At 41.5% G+C, this 16061-nt stretch overlaps 2 protein-coding genes across 2 annotated transcripts; both read right to left on the bottom strand.

Moving 5' to 3' along the window:
* Positions 1 to 6917: 6917 nt before the first annotated feature.
* LOC135523130 (trophoblast glycoprotein-like) lies at positions 6918 to 8800 on the bottom strand. The gene is made up of 2 exons (XM_064949856.1): positions 8541 to 8800; positions 6918 to 7932 (listed from the first exon to the last, which is right to left on the bottom strand). Exons 1-2 carry the CDS (start codon positions 8798 to 8800, stop codon positions 6918 to 6920), a joined length of 1275 nt encoding a protein of 424 aa, XP_064805928.1.
* Positions 8801 to 11947: 3147 nt separating this feature from the next.
* LOC135523129 (transmembrane protein 222-like) lies at positions 11948 to 15371 on the bottom strand. Its single transcript, XM_064949855.1, has 6 exons — positions 15200 to 15371; positions 14844 to 14928; positions 14691 to 14722; positions 14384 to 14480; positions 13445 to 13575; positions 11948 to 12148 (listed from the first exon to the last, which is right to left on the bottom strand). The coding sequence occupies exons 1-6, from the start codon at positions 15319 to 15321 to the stop codon at positions 12061 to 12063; spliced, it is 555 nt and encodes a 184-aa protein (XP_064805927.1). The 5' UTR covers positions 15322 to 15371; the 3' UTR covers positions 11948 to 12060.
* Positions 15372 to 16061: the final 690 nt, after the last annotated feature.

The raw sequence follows: 16061 nt of genomic DNA, 5'->3' as shown, positions 1-16061 counted from the left end.
GTTCAAATTTCAACATAAAGCTTCCTATGACCTGGCTTTTTGTTCAAACTCACCTGTTTTGTATTTTAGGGACTGTAGTGAGTAGACTGGACCCTGGTTTTATGAACACACAATCAATCATTGTACAGTGCTATATTTGTACTGCACAGTGTCCAGGCAAACCACTTTAAACTGTTTGACCACAGTAAAAGTCCAGCAACACTCCATATTATTCAGAGCCCCATGAAATTACACCCTATAGATTCTATTGACCCTGCTGAGTATTCCCTATAGTACTTTTACTGTGGCACCTAGAATCGTTTTTACTCTATAAGCCAATATGTATTCCATACACAGTGATTCGCATTGTGGTCAATGGAATGGGTAGAGGTAAAATCCAGCCACACTTTCATATTATTCAGTGCCCCATGAAATTACTCCATATATATTTTCTACAGAGCCTACTGATTATTTCTTACAGTACTTTTACTGCGGCACCTAGAATAGTTTCTGCTCTAAAAGCCTATATGTATTCCATATACAGTGATTCACATTGTGGCCAATGGAATGGGTGGAGCAAAAGTCCAGCAACACTCTGTATTTTTCAGAGCCTCATGAAATAACACCATATATAGATTCTACTGAGTACTCCTGACCCCACTTTTACATAAAGACAAAAATAATTGTTTTTCATGTACAGTACTATATATGTACCATATAGTTTCCAGGCACCCCATTTTAAGCTGACCATAGTTCAAACTCATCTGATTTGTATTCTAGGGATTCTGGTTAGTAAGTAGACTGGACCAATCAATAGTTTGTTCTGTACAGTGCAATTTTCTTTTCAATACAAAAACAATACTGTTACTTTTCTTAAACAGAATTGCATTCTTCAACAATAGTACCAGTAAATAAACTCGAATCCTACTATCAAAATAATTATATATTTTTAAAAAATGTAATTGTTGATTTTTTTTTACAAATAGGCTATTAATTTGTTCTTGATATTAATTTACTTAAGCTCCAACCATTTCTCAATGTGCTCCACCTTATAGTTTTCTTTATCTTATATAAAGTAGTAATTCTCTTTAGTTTTCTCTTTAGTTTTCCCCCGTGTAATTATAATTTTAACATTATGCACTATGCAAAGCTGCAAAAAATATTGATTTCGTATCATACACATAGCGTTTTACCGTGGACTTGTATTTTGAAGGCAACATTTGAAAACCGAAAGTCTAAATGCTAAATGCCATGATGCCGATCACAGAGTTTCTAAACCCAGAGGTACTACATCGCGAGACTTCCGGGAACGCCCAAGAAACAGACCAAACAGACCAGGCCGGTGTTTGGGGTTTATAAAGTCAATGAGAGAAGTGGAACGTTCTTCTTAGTTGTTAATTTTCTTGAAATGTAATGGCAAAAACTAGATTCGAGCCAACGTCTGTAGTAGTTGGGCATGTTATTACTCCAACCTCGTGAAAGTGGAAAACTAACAAGTTGTCATTTTTGGCAAAAACTACTTTATAAAGGAGTGCCTTTGATTTGACGGTCTGCACATGCGCAGTTCGATGCCAGACGACCGTTAGACCTGATGATGTGTATCGACACTACCGGTCAAACGTTTTTGAACACCGAATCCCTCAACGGTTTTTCTTTATTTTGACTATTTTCTACATTGTAAAATAATAGTGAAGACATCAAAAATCAAGGCAACGGTAAGAATCTCTGGATTAACTATCTAAGTATAGTAATGAATAAATTGGCGAAATTTCTTAAAAAATTAACAATTCTGTGAACTGTCTTGTGCAAGTTATAAATTAACACAATACCTATTAGCAAAGGTGTCAGTTAGACTTGCAGGAGCTTGCAGGGATTTGTAGTTTTGCATGATGTGTACTTTGATGCTAATTAGCATTTTAGAGTCTGAGAGTAAAGAAAGCTGAAAATATTGATATGTCACCTTGTCCAAGAGAGATTTGCATGGTTATCAAAATATCACGCCAGGGTAAGCCTACACGAATCACACCCTCATTTGAAGCCTTTCAAAATTATTATGTTATTGTGGTCAAATTGCAGTCTCAATCAAATCTTATTTGTCACATGCATCGAACACAACAGTGAAATGCTTACTTACAGGCCCTTAACCATCAATGCAGTTTTAAGAAAAATAAGTGTTAAGTAAAAAAAAAATAGATAAGTAAAGTGACTATGCATAGATAATAAACAGAGAGTAGCAACAGCATAAAAGAGGGGGATGGGGGTAATGCAAATAGGCTGGGTAGCCATTTGATTAGCTGTTCAGGAGTCTTGTGGCTTGAGGATAGAAGCTGTTAAGAAGCCTCTTGGACCTAGACTTGGAGCTCCGGTACTGCTTGCCGTGTGGTAGTTATAAACGTATTTGTAATTATATTCTGCCTGGGAGGGCATAGGTCCATACACTGGGGAGCCAGGCCCAGCCAATCAGAATTAGAATTAGTTTTTCCCCACGAAAGGGCTTTAATACAACAACAAAAAATACTCATCAGCACCCCCCTCCCCACTAACAGGAATGTAAACAAATGTGTGCACAAAATTTTAGATAAATAAGCTTTTTGTGTGTATGGAAGATTTCTGGGATCTTTTATTTCAGCTCATGAAACATGGGACCAACACTTTACATGTTGCGTTTATATTTTTGATCAGTATAGTTTTGTAATTGACTAAAACAAGCAGACAACAAGAAAATGTAGTTTGAAAGAGGTCAAGTTTTTGCTGTGAACCAATAGGGAAACCTAGGTGACCACAGGTTGTTTCCCCCACAGGCGGGAAGGGTCACAATGTTCTATCTAATACCGACTGAGTCTATCCCAGCTGCACTTGGATAGGGAGAAACTCATTAAAAAAACACAAGAACAGACAAACTCTTCTCCTTCCTGCCATTTACCATGCAATGAATTGTAGGTGCATCGACCACTCCATGAATCTAATTCCATAGAGCAAAGTCAAATTTTTCCGCTACTCCATAAATGGCAGGTGCCCTGCTTCGAAAATCAAAGCACGACACATCATATTCATCAGTTCCAGTGAGATCCAACAGACGTTTCAACTGATCAACACATATACAAGAAATCAAAACAAGCCCACGTCTCATCATTTTACTTTACCCATTGCTTTCTTCACCAGTTTCGATATTTTTTATATTTGAGTCATTTAGCAGACACTCTTATCCAAAGCAACGTACAGTAGTGGATGGGTACATTTTTGTCATTTTTCCCCACACTCGTCCCCCATGGGAATCAAGCCTACAATCCTGGCGTTGTGCAAGGGCCATGCTCTACCAACTGAGCCGCACGGGATCACTAAGTTGGGGTCCACACGGATCCACTAAGTTGGCGATATTTCCCCAAAACACATTCCTACTAGATACGATGGGGTATCTGAAGCACTAGACACATTTATCACAACAACTTTCCTCCCCTTTCCATTCTTTTGGACAAAAGTCCGCTCATCCTTTTTTCCACCGCCCTCATATTCAAGCTCCACATCCAGTTCCGCCATTTCGCAGTGTGTCGGCCACCAGGTGGATATCTATTCATATGACATGTTTATCATCCAGTAGTCGGCGCAATTTGTGAAGTATCTGACCAGAGATCTACTGATATGTGTAGCATCAGAGATATGGAACGCCCAGTGTCACTTGAAATATATACATTTCAGTCAAGAAATAATTAAACGTGGAAATTAAATAGAGAAATTGAACATGCAACACAAAAATAAATAAATAAATAGCCTAGACCGAGCAATTGGAAAATAAATTCTGAACTGGAAAATAAATATACAAAAAATAAAATACACAAATAAATAAATACATAAATTGAGGATTATACATGGCGTATGAACAGAGGCCCAAAATACACATCTTTCCAACTTTCCTCATCCAGACAGGTCTGCTCGATCCTGCTCTCTTCCCGCTCCCAAGCTCAGTTAGTCGGGTAAGAGGTTCTCCAAACATGGGTCCAAACCTGGGTATATTAGCATCTCTGATGGTATGGTGAGATCTTTGTCCGGTGGTGGACTGTGTCATTGTCCAGTGTTTGTAGATATTTCTCAGAACTGGCTGCGTGTCTATGTTGATGGGAGGGGTGCTGGCCCATTGCTTCGGGATCAAGGGGGGCATCAGGGTTTTAAACTGCCTAAACATCTGTAAAGCAAAACCCACCCAGATAACAATACTGACAAACTTCATTTCGGAGTCAAACTTCAAAGTAATTTGTCTATAACGAAGTACAAATTGAAAAGCAACCTTCCCTCAGGCGATTTGTGATGTTCATTTCGTTTGATGGGACTCTTGGAATTGGGTTGTTGTGTCGCTGCAATACAGTGTCACAGAAGGGTACATGTCATCCCTTTGTTAGATATGACAATAGAATTAGTGGCCTAATTATATGGTGATTTTTAACAGAGACATAGTGTATAGACTCATGCCAGTAGAGGGCACCCTCATACATTTGACTGATTTGACCCAAACGGGTTAGATTCCTGAAGAGTCCATTTTTTTAACCCTGGCCTAAACTCACTATAGGAGCTAGTCACACAATAATAGCCATGCCTCAGCCTAAAAGTGGCAGAACTTCTGTATATTTTTCACTTGACTGCATTAAATAACTGATGTGAGTGGAGCTTGCTGGTGTAAAACAGCTGCCTGGAAAATGTAGCTGGTGTGGTGAGGTGATTTTATTCCTTGGTAAAAGGGTGAAAAGGAACTGTTTAAACACATTCAATGTCGATATCATAGATTTCTGTTTCCAATTCAAATAAGGGTGCAAGCACCTCCAGTAGCTGAAAAGGCATAGAGCAAAACATGGGCTCATCAGTCACGTAAAACCATTGAAACGCTTCCAGGTCATGTTTGCTTTGAGTTTACAAACCTTTTATCTCCTCTCCTTTATTGTGCAGACTTTCTGTAGGTTATGACCCTCTCTTCCAACAAATAATGAGTGAGCCGGGAGGAATGCGCTGCCTCTTCTGCTCCAAGTGCGTGTAATTAGAGGACTGGCTTTGACCTTACTCAGTGCATGGTGAATATCAGCCCATTTACTGTCTTCAGTAGAGTGCATGTAGACCTTGCTGGGATTATTGATGATAGCCAGCGTTTCCAGGTGTTTTCGAAATCCTGCCAGTGCGCACCACGTCCTCCTTACACCGCCATCATTTTGACAGCAACCGAGGCTGTCACTAGTGTATCAGTGCAATACGTCACTTGCCTTGGGATGACTGAGCATATGTCCTTTTAGCTGAAGATACCACTTTAATAAATGACAAATTTAAAAGATGGACATGACATCCTTGTAGCAAGCAATCAATCTGTAAAACGATTTGCACTTTACATTACTGCAACCACGCATCAGACATCATTGCATGCTATGTCATATAATACGATCACTAAAATATGCTTATTGAATAGATAAACTCACACACACCAGAGCCAGTAGCATTGAGGTGGAGATTAATATATACTGTCAGTGTTGCTTTGGTCAATAGCGATCATTAGTTATAAAAGTCCTGCAACTAAACTCACACGCAGGATAGAGAGATGCGCCGATACCTGCAGAGCCAGCAGGTGCAACTCTGACTAGCATCCTTCATCTTGTCCCACTTTCCCCCTACAGACACACTTAATCATCTCCCTTTCCCCATCTGCGCTAAGCAGGAGAGTCACACTAGCCCTGCACAGAGTAACAGAATGGGGCAATGGAGCAGTGGTCATTCCAACAGCTCCCTGTAGAGTTGTAACGTTACTTTAAGACTAAATGGAAACTTACTACAAATGTGATTTGGATAACATCTTGAAAACATGTTTTTATTCAGCACCACAAAGGGGTTTTACAATTGTTTCATTTCAATTATCTTTACATAACACTGGTAAGTTATGCACGTGAGTTTAAACACCACACTAGATCCTGCTTCATCACTTCAATACCACATCACTTCTGCACTCTGGAGATATGTGCCCATTCTTTCTGTCTTGCCCTGTCACATCTGGTTACAAAGTCAGTTAAGGACGAAGATATGACTTAGTGCAGTGTACAATCATTCAATCTTCCCAAAAGAGTAGACATTCAAGGTTAGTTTTGCAGTCAAGACCCTTCAGATAGGCTATATTGCTTTGGTTCCATCTAGATATGTCAATAAGACCCACAAAGTATAATATAATAATACATACAACACCAAAGACGGATAGCAACTTGGTTAAATCTATGCAAGTTAGTAAAAATGTGGCCACAGCAAGAGAGGCATCAAGGTTATGCAGGTACCACGAGCCCGGCTGTTCACACTTAAAATAGTCTCTCCATTAAATAGTGTAATTCCATCACTTATGTAAGGATAAACTGTGGAACTGTTATACATTTTTATGCTTACATAAGTTATGTAATTATATTCAACATATTGTACAGAAATGTATGATACAGGTAAGTCCCTCACACGTGTGTGCATGGTTGGGCAGAAACTGATGATATGTAATCTGATTACAAAAGAAAAAAATGTACTTTTAATCAGTTATGTTACCAGCCCAAAATATCAGATTACAGATGCTTTTGAAAAACTAGATGATTACTTTCAAATTCATAAAGGATGTCTGCTGTTTTCTCAATGACATTTAATTCAGCATTGATAAAAAAACAGGTTTAAATTAGTTCCACCAGAGCAAGTCTGACCACAAGTCAGAGACCACTATGATGACACACCAAATGTGTGTGTATGGATAATTTTGATCTACTTCTAATAAGGGGAAAGTAAACCGATTTACATTACTGAGTTTGGGTAATCCAAAAGTTACGTTACTGATTACCATTTTGGACAGGTAACTAGTAACTGTAACAGATTACATTTAGAAAGTAACCTACCCACACCTGAATGCAAGTCCACTCCAGTTCAGTTCCATTCCAGGGAATGAGGAATCACAAATCCACCGAGATGGAGCCTGGTTTGAGCTGTGTGTCTGAGGGGATCTGAACTAAACAGGTGTCAGTGGGTAGCTGTGATAAGCGGTTATCTGAGTGAGCCTGTCCAAAACTACCGTTTGTCGGTGGCTTCTCTTCAACTCTGACGTCTTTTGAGAGGTATTCCCGGCGTGGGTCAGTGTCGATTTCATAGCGGTGGTGATACCCCTCCAACACTTCATGGCAGGCATCTCGCGTCTCCACCACCCACTTTTTAATACCTTGCCGGTTGAGGTAGAGCACGAAGAGGAAGACCATGCCCACAAAGCCCAGCACCAGACCCAGGAGGACGTAGGAGGTCTGTAGGGAGAGGTCGCCCACCTCGTCTCTGATTCCGACCAGAGGTGGTGAAATGGCATGGCATCCGACAACTGGGACCCCGAGCGCCCGCAGGGGCCTGTCCTGAAACTCCCAGGGTGAGGCGCAGGTCAGGGCTTCTGCATCCCCCACCTGAGCCTGGGAATTCTTAAGCCACACAGCAAAGTCTTGGATCTCACATGTGCAGACATAGGGGTTGTGGCTCAGCAGGATGCGGGGGGCTTGCCCCAGCCTTTCCAGCTCCCCCAGAGCATCACCTTGGAACGCCCTGAAAGAGTTGCGGGTCAAGTCAAGCAGCTCCAGGCGGCGCAGGCCAAAGAAGGTGCCGTTGTAGACCGATGCTAGGGAGTTGTTACCAAGGAAGAGGTGCTGCAGGCTAGGGAGGTGGGAGAACATCCCTGGGGGTAGGAAGATCAGGCGGTTCCCGGAGAGGTCTAGGCTGAGCAACCCTCCTAGGCCTCCCCAGCGCAGTGCGGTGGTGAGATCTGTCAGTGAGGTGTAGTTATAGAGGGAGCGGCTAAGGTTGAGCTCCTTTAGAGGACTCCCTGGGATGTTGAGGGCTTCAGGGTGGATGAGAGTCAGATGGTTGCAGCTCATGTCCAGGTAGCGCAGGTAGGAAAGGGTAGAGAAGCTGTGGGACGCAACCTCTGTGATCCTGGGAAGAAAGATGGACCATGTTTACAGTCCCCAAACCGCATATTGGACTCAGAATTAATGTTTGCTGAATTATTGTGATGCTCAAATAGGGTATCTAAACATTTCATAAGTTGGTGTGATGGCATTCAGGAGAACATGAAATAATAATTTTATTGTTTTCCTGCTATTTCTCCCCAATTCTGTGATATCCAATTGGTAGTTGTAGTCTTGTCCCATTGCTGAAACTCCCGTATGGACTAGGGAGAGGCAAAGGTCAAGAGCCATGCATGCTCCAAAACACAACCCTGCCAAGCCGCACTGCTTCTTGACACACTGCTTGCTTAACCCGGAAGCCAGCCGCACCAATGTGTCGGAGGAAACATTGTACAACTAGCAACCAGGGTCAGCTTGCAGACGCCCGGACCCCCACAAGGAGTCACTAGAGTGCGTTGGGACAAGGACATCCCGGCCGGCCAAACCCTCCCCTAACCCGGAGAACGCTGGGCCAATTGTGTGCCGCCTCATGGGTCTCCCGGGCACGGCTGGCTGTGACACAGCCTGAGATTGAACCCTGGTCTGTAGTGAAACATCAGAACACAATTCTCTTTGATGAGAATATCTACTCACCTATTGTTGCTCAAAATGATGGTGGTGACATTTTTCAGTTCTTGAAATGTCTCTGATCCAATTCTGAATATATTGTGTCCTGTGATGATCACATTCCTTGTGTATCCTGGAATATCTTGTGGTATGGAGCGAAGGTCCTTGGAAACGCATTTCACTGTGCGCGTCCCAGCAAAGCATTGGCAGCCTGATGGGCACTCCAGGCACTGGTGGGGCGCACAGAGTAGCGCACCAAAAAGTACAAGGATTACCAAATGATGCATAACTCAACAGAAACGTTATAAACTGATAAATACCAGAATATGCAGAAGGAGCAGTTAACGGTGAGTCATATTACGCCGTGTCATGCACATCAAGGAGAAAAAAAAACTCAAGACTCCGGCATAACGGTATAATGAGGTGTTAGCCTTTCTTTAGACGGTGCCAAATGATAGCCCAATGGTTTGTGTCTGCACTGAGTGAGAAGGATGTTTCGTCTGCTGAACAACAGGACCGTCAAGTTGTTAGCTTGACTTGAAATACCGGCGCAGAATCAAGGAGAGGAACAGTGAACGTTTTTTAAAGGCACAGACACGAAAAATATTATACTACACAGAAGAGTAGACCTCTGTGGTGTCTTTGTGTGATATGATTTAACAGTTTATAAACAATGAACAAGTAGGCTATGCATATTAAGTACATTTATTTATTTTTGTTCCAATAAATAACAACACTAAACAGAGGGTAGTGCCCAGGAACCAGTACATATAATAATTTCGCTGGTGCTTATATTTGTCCTGTTACACACAAGTGTGTAATGGAAATGTTTTTTGCGTGGCCAACTGAGGCACCCGCAGGGTTCCGGTATTGTGGTTCCGGTATTCGAACCCAACGTTCGAAATTCGAGGCTACGTGCCGCCCTCACTCGGGCGGAGCTCCCTGTCACCCAAGACCTCAATAACAGGCAGTTAATGACTCCAGCCATCCAAGTCATAGACTGTTCTCTCTGCTACCATACGGCAAGCGGTGCCGATGTACCAAGTCTGGAATCAACAGGACCCTGAACAGTTTCTACCAGCAAGTGGTAAGACTGTTAAATACAGTGCCTTGCGAAAGTATTCGGCCCCCTTGAACTTTGCGACCTTTTGCCACATTTCAGGCTTCAAACATAAAGATATAAAACTGTATTGTTTTGTGAAGAATCAACAAGTGGGACACAATCATGAAGTGGAACGACATTTATTGGATATTTCAAACGTTTTTAACAAATCAAAAACTGAAAAATTGGGCGTGCAAAATTATTCAGCCCCCTTAAGTTAATACTTTGTAGCGCCACCTTTTGCTGCGATTACAGCTGTAAGTCGCTTGGGGTATGTCTCTATCAGTTTTGCACATCGAGAGACTGAAATTTTTTCCCATTCCTCCTTGCAAAACAGCTCGAGCTCAGTGAGGTTGGATGGAGAGCATTTGTGAACAGCAGTTTTCAGTTCTTTCCACAGATTCTCGATTGGATTCAGGTCTGGACTTTGACTTGGCCATTCTAACACCTGGATATGTTTATTTTTGAACCATTCCATTGTAGATTTTGCTTTATGTTTTGGATCATTGTCTTGTTGGAAGACAAATCTCCGTCCCAGTCTCAGGTCTTTTGCAGACTCCATCAGGTTTTCTTCCAGAATGGTCCTGTATTTGGCTCCATCCATCTTCCCATCAATTTTAACCATCTTCCCTGTCCCTGCTGAAGAAAAGCAGGCCCAAACCATGATGCTGCCACCACCATGTTTGACAGTGGGTATGTTGTGTTCAGGGTGATGAGCTGTGTTGCTTTTACGCCAAACATAACGTTTTGCATTGTTGCCAAAAAGTTCAATTTTGGTTTCATCTGACCAGAGCACCTTCTTCCACATGTTTGGTGTGTCTCCCAGGTGGCTTGTGGCAAACTTTAAACGACACATTTTATGGATATCTTTAAGAAATGGCTTTCTTCTTGCCACTCTTCCATAATGGCCAGATTTGTGCAATATACGACTGATTGTTGTCCTATGGACAGAGTCTCCCACCTCAGCTGTAGATCTCTGCAGTTCATCCAGAGTGATCATGGGCCTCTTGGCTGCATCTCTGATCAGTCTTCTCCTTGTATGAGCTGAAAGTTTAGAGGGACGGCCAGGTCTTGGTAGATTTGCAGTGGTCTGATACTCCTTCCATTTCAATATTATCGCTTGCACAGTGCTCCTTGGGATGTTTAAAGCTTGGGAAATCTTTTTGTATCCAAATCCGGCTTTAAACTTCTTCACAACAGTATCTCGGACCTGCCTGGTGTGTTCCTTGTTCTTCATGATGCTCTCTGCGCTTTTAACGGACCTCTGAGACTATCACAGTGCAGGTGCATTTATACGGAGACTTGATAACACACAGGTGGATTGTATTTATCATCATTAGTAATTTAGGTCAACATTGGATCATTCAGAGATCCTCACTGAACTTCTGGAGAGAGTTTGCTGCACTGAAAGTAAAGGGGCTGAATAATTTTGCATACCCATTTTTTCAGTTTTTGATTTGTTAAAAAAGTTTGAAATATCCAATAAATGTCGTTCTACTTCATGATTGTGTCCCACTTGTTGTTGATTCTTCACAAAAGAATACAGTTTTATATCTTATCTGTATTGACCCAATTTTTACACTAACATTTTTGACTCATCACATACGCTGTTGTAACTGTTTATTATCTATCCTATTGCCTAGTCACTTTATCCCTAGTTATATGTACATATCTACCTCAATTACCTCGTACCCCTGCAGATCGACTCTGTACTGCTACCCCACATCAAGGTTAGCGTTAAGCTGTATTTATTATTACTTTTCTATATTTTCTGTCTCTCTGCATTGATGGGAAGCATTTCACTGTTAGTCTACACCTGTTGTTTACGAAGCATGACAAATACAATTTGATTTGATTTTACTAGCCTATGGTATAGCTTATTGCCCATCATTTCTGTAATTCTATCGAATGAGTGGTCATGCATATGGACTACTGTAGAGTATATTAACATTCCCAAGCATGTTGCTTCAGAGAACTTACTGCATGAAAAACGAACACTGTCTGATAAAATATAGTAAACAATTACAAAGTAAAATTATGTTGAGTGGCTATTAGCTGGGGGCATTTAAGAGTGACGGTTAAATGGGGTTTAGGAGTCAGTAAGAGAGACCAATTTGAATTTATGACCATAGACAATATATTTACATTTAAATAATCATCATTTAGCAGATGCTATATCAGTTCTATATATATAGTTATGACTATCCCAAGCCAAACATTCATTTATATGACATTCCTTTCTGAATCTAGTAAAAGGTACTTCAAAACAAGCCAGAACAGCTGGACATAACTGCCCTCATGAGAGTGTGAATGTCAGCACTGCACAAAGAAGTGTCCCATCAAAATGTTTATTCTTCTTCTTTCACTTTTTATGATTACAACGGAGCAGGAAAATCCCTAGAATTATCTCTCCCCTCCGTTTCCCTCTTCGTGTCCCTTGTGTGGTCAGGGCAGGTTGAGCGTTAGGATGAAGGTGACGAGGGCTCCAGTCAACATAAGGAAGGGCAGCCAGGTCTTGAGGAAAGACACACAGCTGGGGAAGGACAGAGGGAGAGAGAGAGCACAGTGAGAGTAGTAATGACAGTCATTAAATCCTCACATTTTGGTTGTTGGTCAAAAACACAATACATTTGTCGTCTATACTGCCCTACAAGGGCAAAACTCAGTAACTACACTTTTTTTTTGTCAAAATTGCGTTAAGACTGAAATCAGGCGTTGTAGTATCTGTTTTGTCTTGTGACATAATCAACTGTTTCAATTATGTTCCAATTCAGAGAAAATTTGAGTTTGAAATTTGCAGTTACTACAAAAACCAAGGAAAACCGCAGTAACTGAAGTTACTGCACTTTGGCTTTGTTCCACCATACAAAGAGCAGTAACTACGCAACAGTGAAACTGAGAAAAAGTGCTTTAAAGTTTATTTGCTTTTCCAGACATATGTTGTAGGTAGATAAGTGATAATGCACTGATGTATTATCTTATTCTGAATTGTTTATGCATATCAACCATGACCACTGATTTGACCTAAGTCAAATATTTTTTTATAGATATAAACATTCTATGTGATGAAACAGTCCTTACCTTATGGCAAAAAAATGTTTGAGGACTGCCTTTGGCTTTTGTAGGGCAGTATATAGAGACCGGTAAGCAAGTGCAGTCGGTTAAATTTCCCAGAAGCCAGGGTAATTTACACAGGCCACTGAGGGCAGACCAACTCTCTAATCTCCCAGAGGTTTACCCCACTCCCTTCACTCTCCTTCCCCGTTCTCCACCCTTGTATCCCCCTCCTCCCGATCCAGCAGTGGGAGCCCCGGCAGAGAGTTGATGTGGTGATGAGGGGGCCACATCTGGCAATGATGAATTACACGGCGCCCCACTGTTTAAGGACGTGGTGCCCTCGGACGATAATGTGTAGGCTGCACAAAGCAGTGACACTAGCTCCCTATGTGGGTCAGGGGAGAATAATGAGGGGGTTTCTCAACAGCATATGTTTCCCCGTGTCTGGAGCTCCTCTGTCCCTCCTGCAGAGCGTTGCCTGCTGGCAGGTGCATGCTTGCTTGTTCAGACTCTGTGCTGTTGCTGTTTTGCATAGTTTGCTTCTGCCCATTTCATCAGCATGTCTGATTCTACTTCCACACCAGTTAGTCAAATGATCCAGAGGGAATGCACATACACATAGAGTGATTGGTCAGTCAGAATGATGCTTTGTGAGTGGCAAGTATTGTTGTACAGAAGGTTCAGTGTTCACGCCTAGGTTAGGACAGGAATGAGCATACTCTGTTACATACAGTAGAGTACCTCTTCATTGCATGATTGCATGGTATCTCACCTGACATGCTTGCCGTGGATAAGGGACCGCAGGCATAGGTTGACCATGTTCCAGGACGTTCTGTTGTCGTAGCGCATGAGGTTAAGGGCCAGGGCCACGTGGGAGTGGCAGTTATCACAGCAGAGGTTGTGCTACAAGAGACAGAGGAAGAAGGCTAGTCAGGTCTAACTCTAGGCGTTTTTTTGTCAATATCACTACAATGGGCCTTTACAATCATTGTACAAAACATGTGCATATAAATACTTTTGCCCCTTACAATAGGCCTTTATTGGAGATGTTCAATAGGCCTTTACTGGAGATGTTCAATAGGCCTTTACTGGAGATGTTCAATAGGCCTTTACTGGAGATGTTCAATAGGCCTTTACTGGAGATGTTCAATAGGCCTTTATTGGAGATGTTCAATAGGCCTTTACTGGAGATGTTCAATAGGCCTTTACTGGAGATGTTCAATAGGCCTTTACTGGAGATGTTCAATAGGCCTTTACTGGAGATGTTCAATAGGCCTTTACTGGAGATGTTCAATAGGCCTTTACTGGAGATGTTCAATAGGCCTTTACTGGAGATGTTCAACAGGCCTTTACTGGAGATGTTCAATAGGACCTTACTGGAGATGTTCAATAGGCCTTTACTGGAGATGATCAATAGGACCTTACTGAAGATGTTCAATAGGCCTTTACTGGAGATGTTCAATAGGCCTTTATTGGAGATGATCAATAGGACCTTACTGAAGATGTTCAATAGGCCTTTACTGGAGATGTTCAATAGGCCTTTACTGAAGATGTTCAATAGGCCTTTACTGGAGATGATCAATAGGACCTTACTGAAGATGTTCAATAGGCCTTTACTGGAGATGTTCAATAGAACCTAGGAAGGAAATATAATTCCACTACTAGACCTGTCTGTCTGTCTGTCTTATTATGACACTGTCAATGTTCATACCGGCCTGCATTTGTACTCCTCCGATGCGTCGTGCACTGCCTTGTCCCAGGCAGCAGAGCCAGTGCCACACACCTTATCAACATCAAGCTTCCAGTACCTGTTAAGAGACAAGCAATGCCGCAGATGCCTTACTACCTAACTGCAATGCCTGCATGTCAATTTTCAGCACAATTTTTATTTTTTATTTTACCTTTATTTTACTAGGCAAGTCAGTTAAGAACAAATTCTTATTTTCAATGACGGCCTAGGAACAGTGGGTTAACTGCCTGTTCAAGCTCCAAGCATTGAACGAACAAAGCCAACTTACTTTGTTGGTCTTCCAAAGGCCATATTATCTTCCTGAATGGAAAGATGGGACATTTTGAGGAACTATCGAAACAGATGGTCCGATAATAACATTAGGCTTATGCACATAAAGCTGTAGGCCTACTGTCATAATGCATGATCTGCATATACTCACAGACACTAAGTACGATCCAGCGAAGTCTCTTATCACACCTGCAGAAGTACAGATCCCCATGTGACCAATGAAGGGGAGCAACCACCTGAACAAAACAGAGGTACGGCACTGTATTGGGGAGTCCTGGGAATAAAGAGTGCGTGTATATTATAGGGCATCTAACGGTATGGGCATTTTAAATCCAGCCCACATAGTATTTGGAAATTCACTAGCTATATTGCAAGCTAGTGATATAAATATCAAAAAGATGTGAAAGCCTACATGACCATTGATGTTTATCAACATGACCACGTAAATAGTGTCTCCATTTCAGATGGTGAGAGCAAAAGAAAACAACCGGAAAAGTGGCTACTCACGACAGTATTGGAATAGGTGTCCAAACGACGCAATAAGGATAACGGCTGTTTTTCCGGTCTATTTTTTCGAAACCCCCGTGATAATTAATCATTATATCTATTTCGTCCGCCTCCTGCGCCATCAGTAATTTTAACACTGTGCCGTAGCCTGTCGCTGCTCAACTGACATCACGAAAATGCGTAGGCGCGTATGGCGGCCGCGTTTGACGGCCTGCAAAGCAGTCATGCAAAAAAATCTCACAAAGCCAGTCTGGATATTAATTAAATGCCCAATGCAGACGTTTTTATATCAATATCAAATAATTTCTTGGTAACAGTTAAGTATCTTAGATTTAAATTAAAATTGGAAAATAGCTTTTTTTAGCAAAAAACTACTTCTCAAAGGTCCAATGTGGTGGTCCTGAGCTGGCACGGTTACACGTGGTCTGCGGTTGTGAGACCGGTTCCAGAATCCAGACACATTTTATAAAATGACTTTGGAGGCTGTTTAATGTAGCGAAATGAAGATTCAATTCCATGGAAACAGCTCTGGTGGATATTCCTGAAGTCTGCATGGCAATTGCATGCTCCCTTGAAATTTTAGACATCTGTGGCATTGTGTTGTGTGACGGAACTGCACATTTTAGAGTGGCATTTTATTGTCCCCAGCACAAGGTGCATCTTGTCATACTTGAGTAAAAGGAAATATTCCTTAATAGAAAATTACAAAAGTCACTGTGTACAATACTACTTGAGTAAAAGTCTAAAAGTATTTGGTTTCAAATATACTTAGGTATTTAAAGTCAATGGAATTTCTAAAATGTTTTTATTAATCAAAAGTACAAGTATAAACCCTTTCAATTTCCTTATATTAAGCAAACCA

This window comes from Oncorhynchus masou, chromosome 30 (assembly GCF_036934945.1).
Source record: "Oncorhynchus masou masou isolate Uvic2021 chromosome 30, UVic_Omas_1.1, whole genome shotgun sequence".
NCBI classification, from domain to species: Eukaryota; Metazoa; Chordata; class Actinopteri; order Salmoniformes; family Salmonidae; genus Oncorhynchus; species Oncorhynchus masou.
The sequence above is the reverse complement of the archived record's forward strand: the minus strand, read 5'-3'. Positions and strand labels throughout refer to the sequence as shown.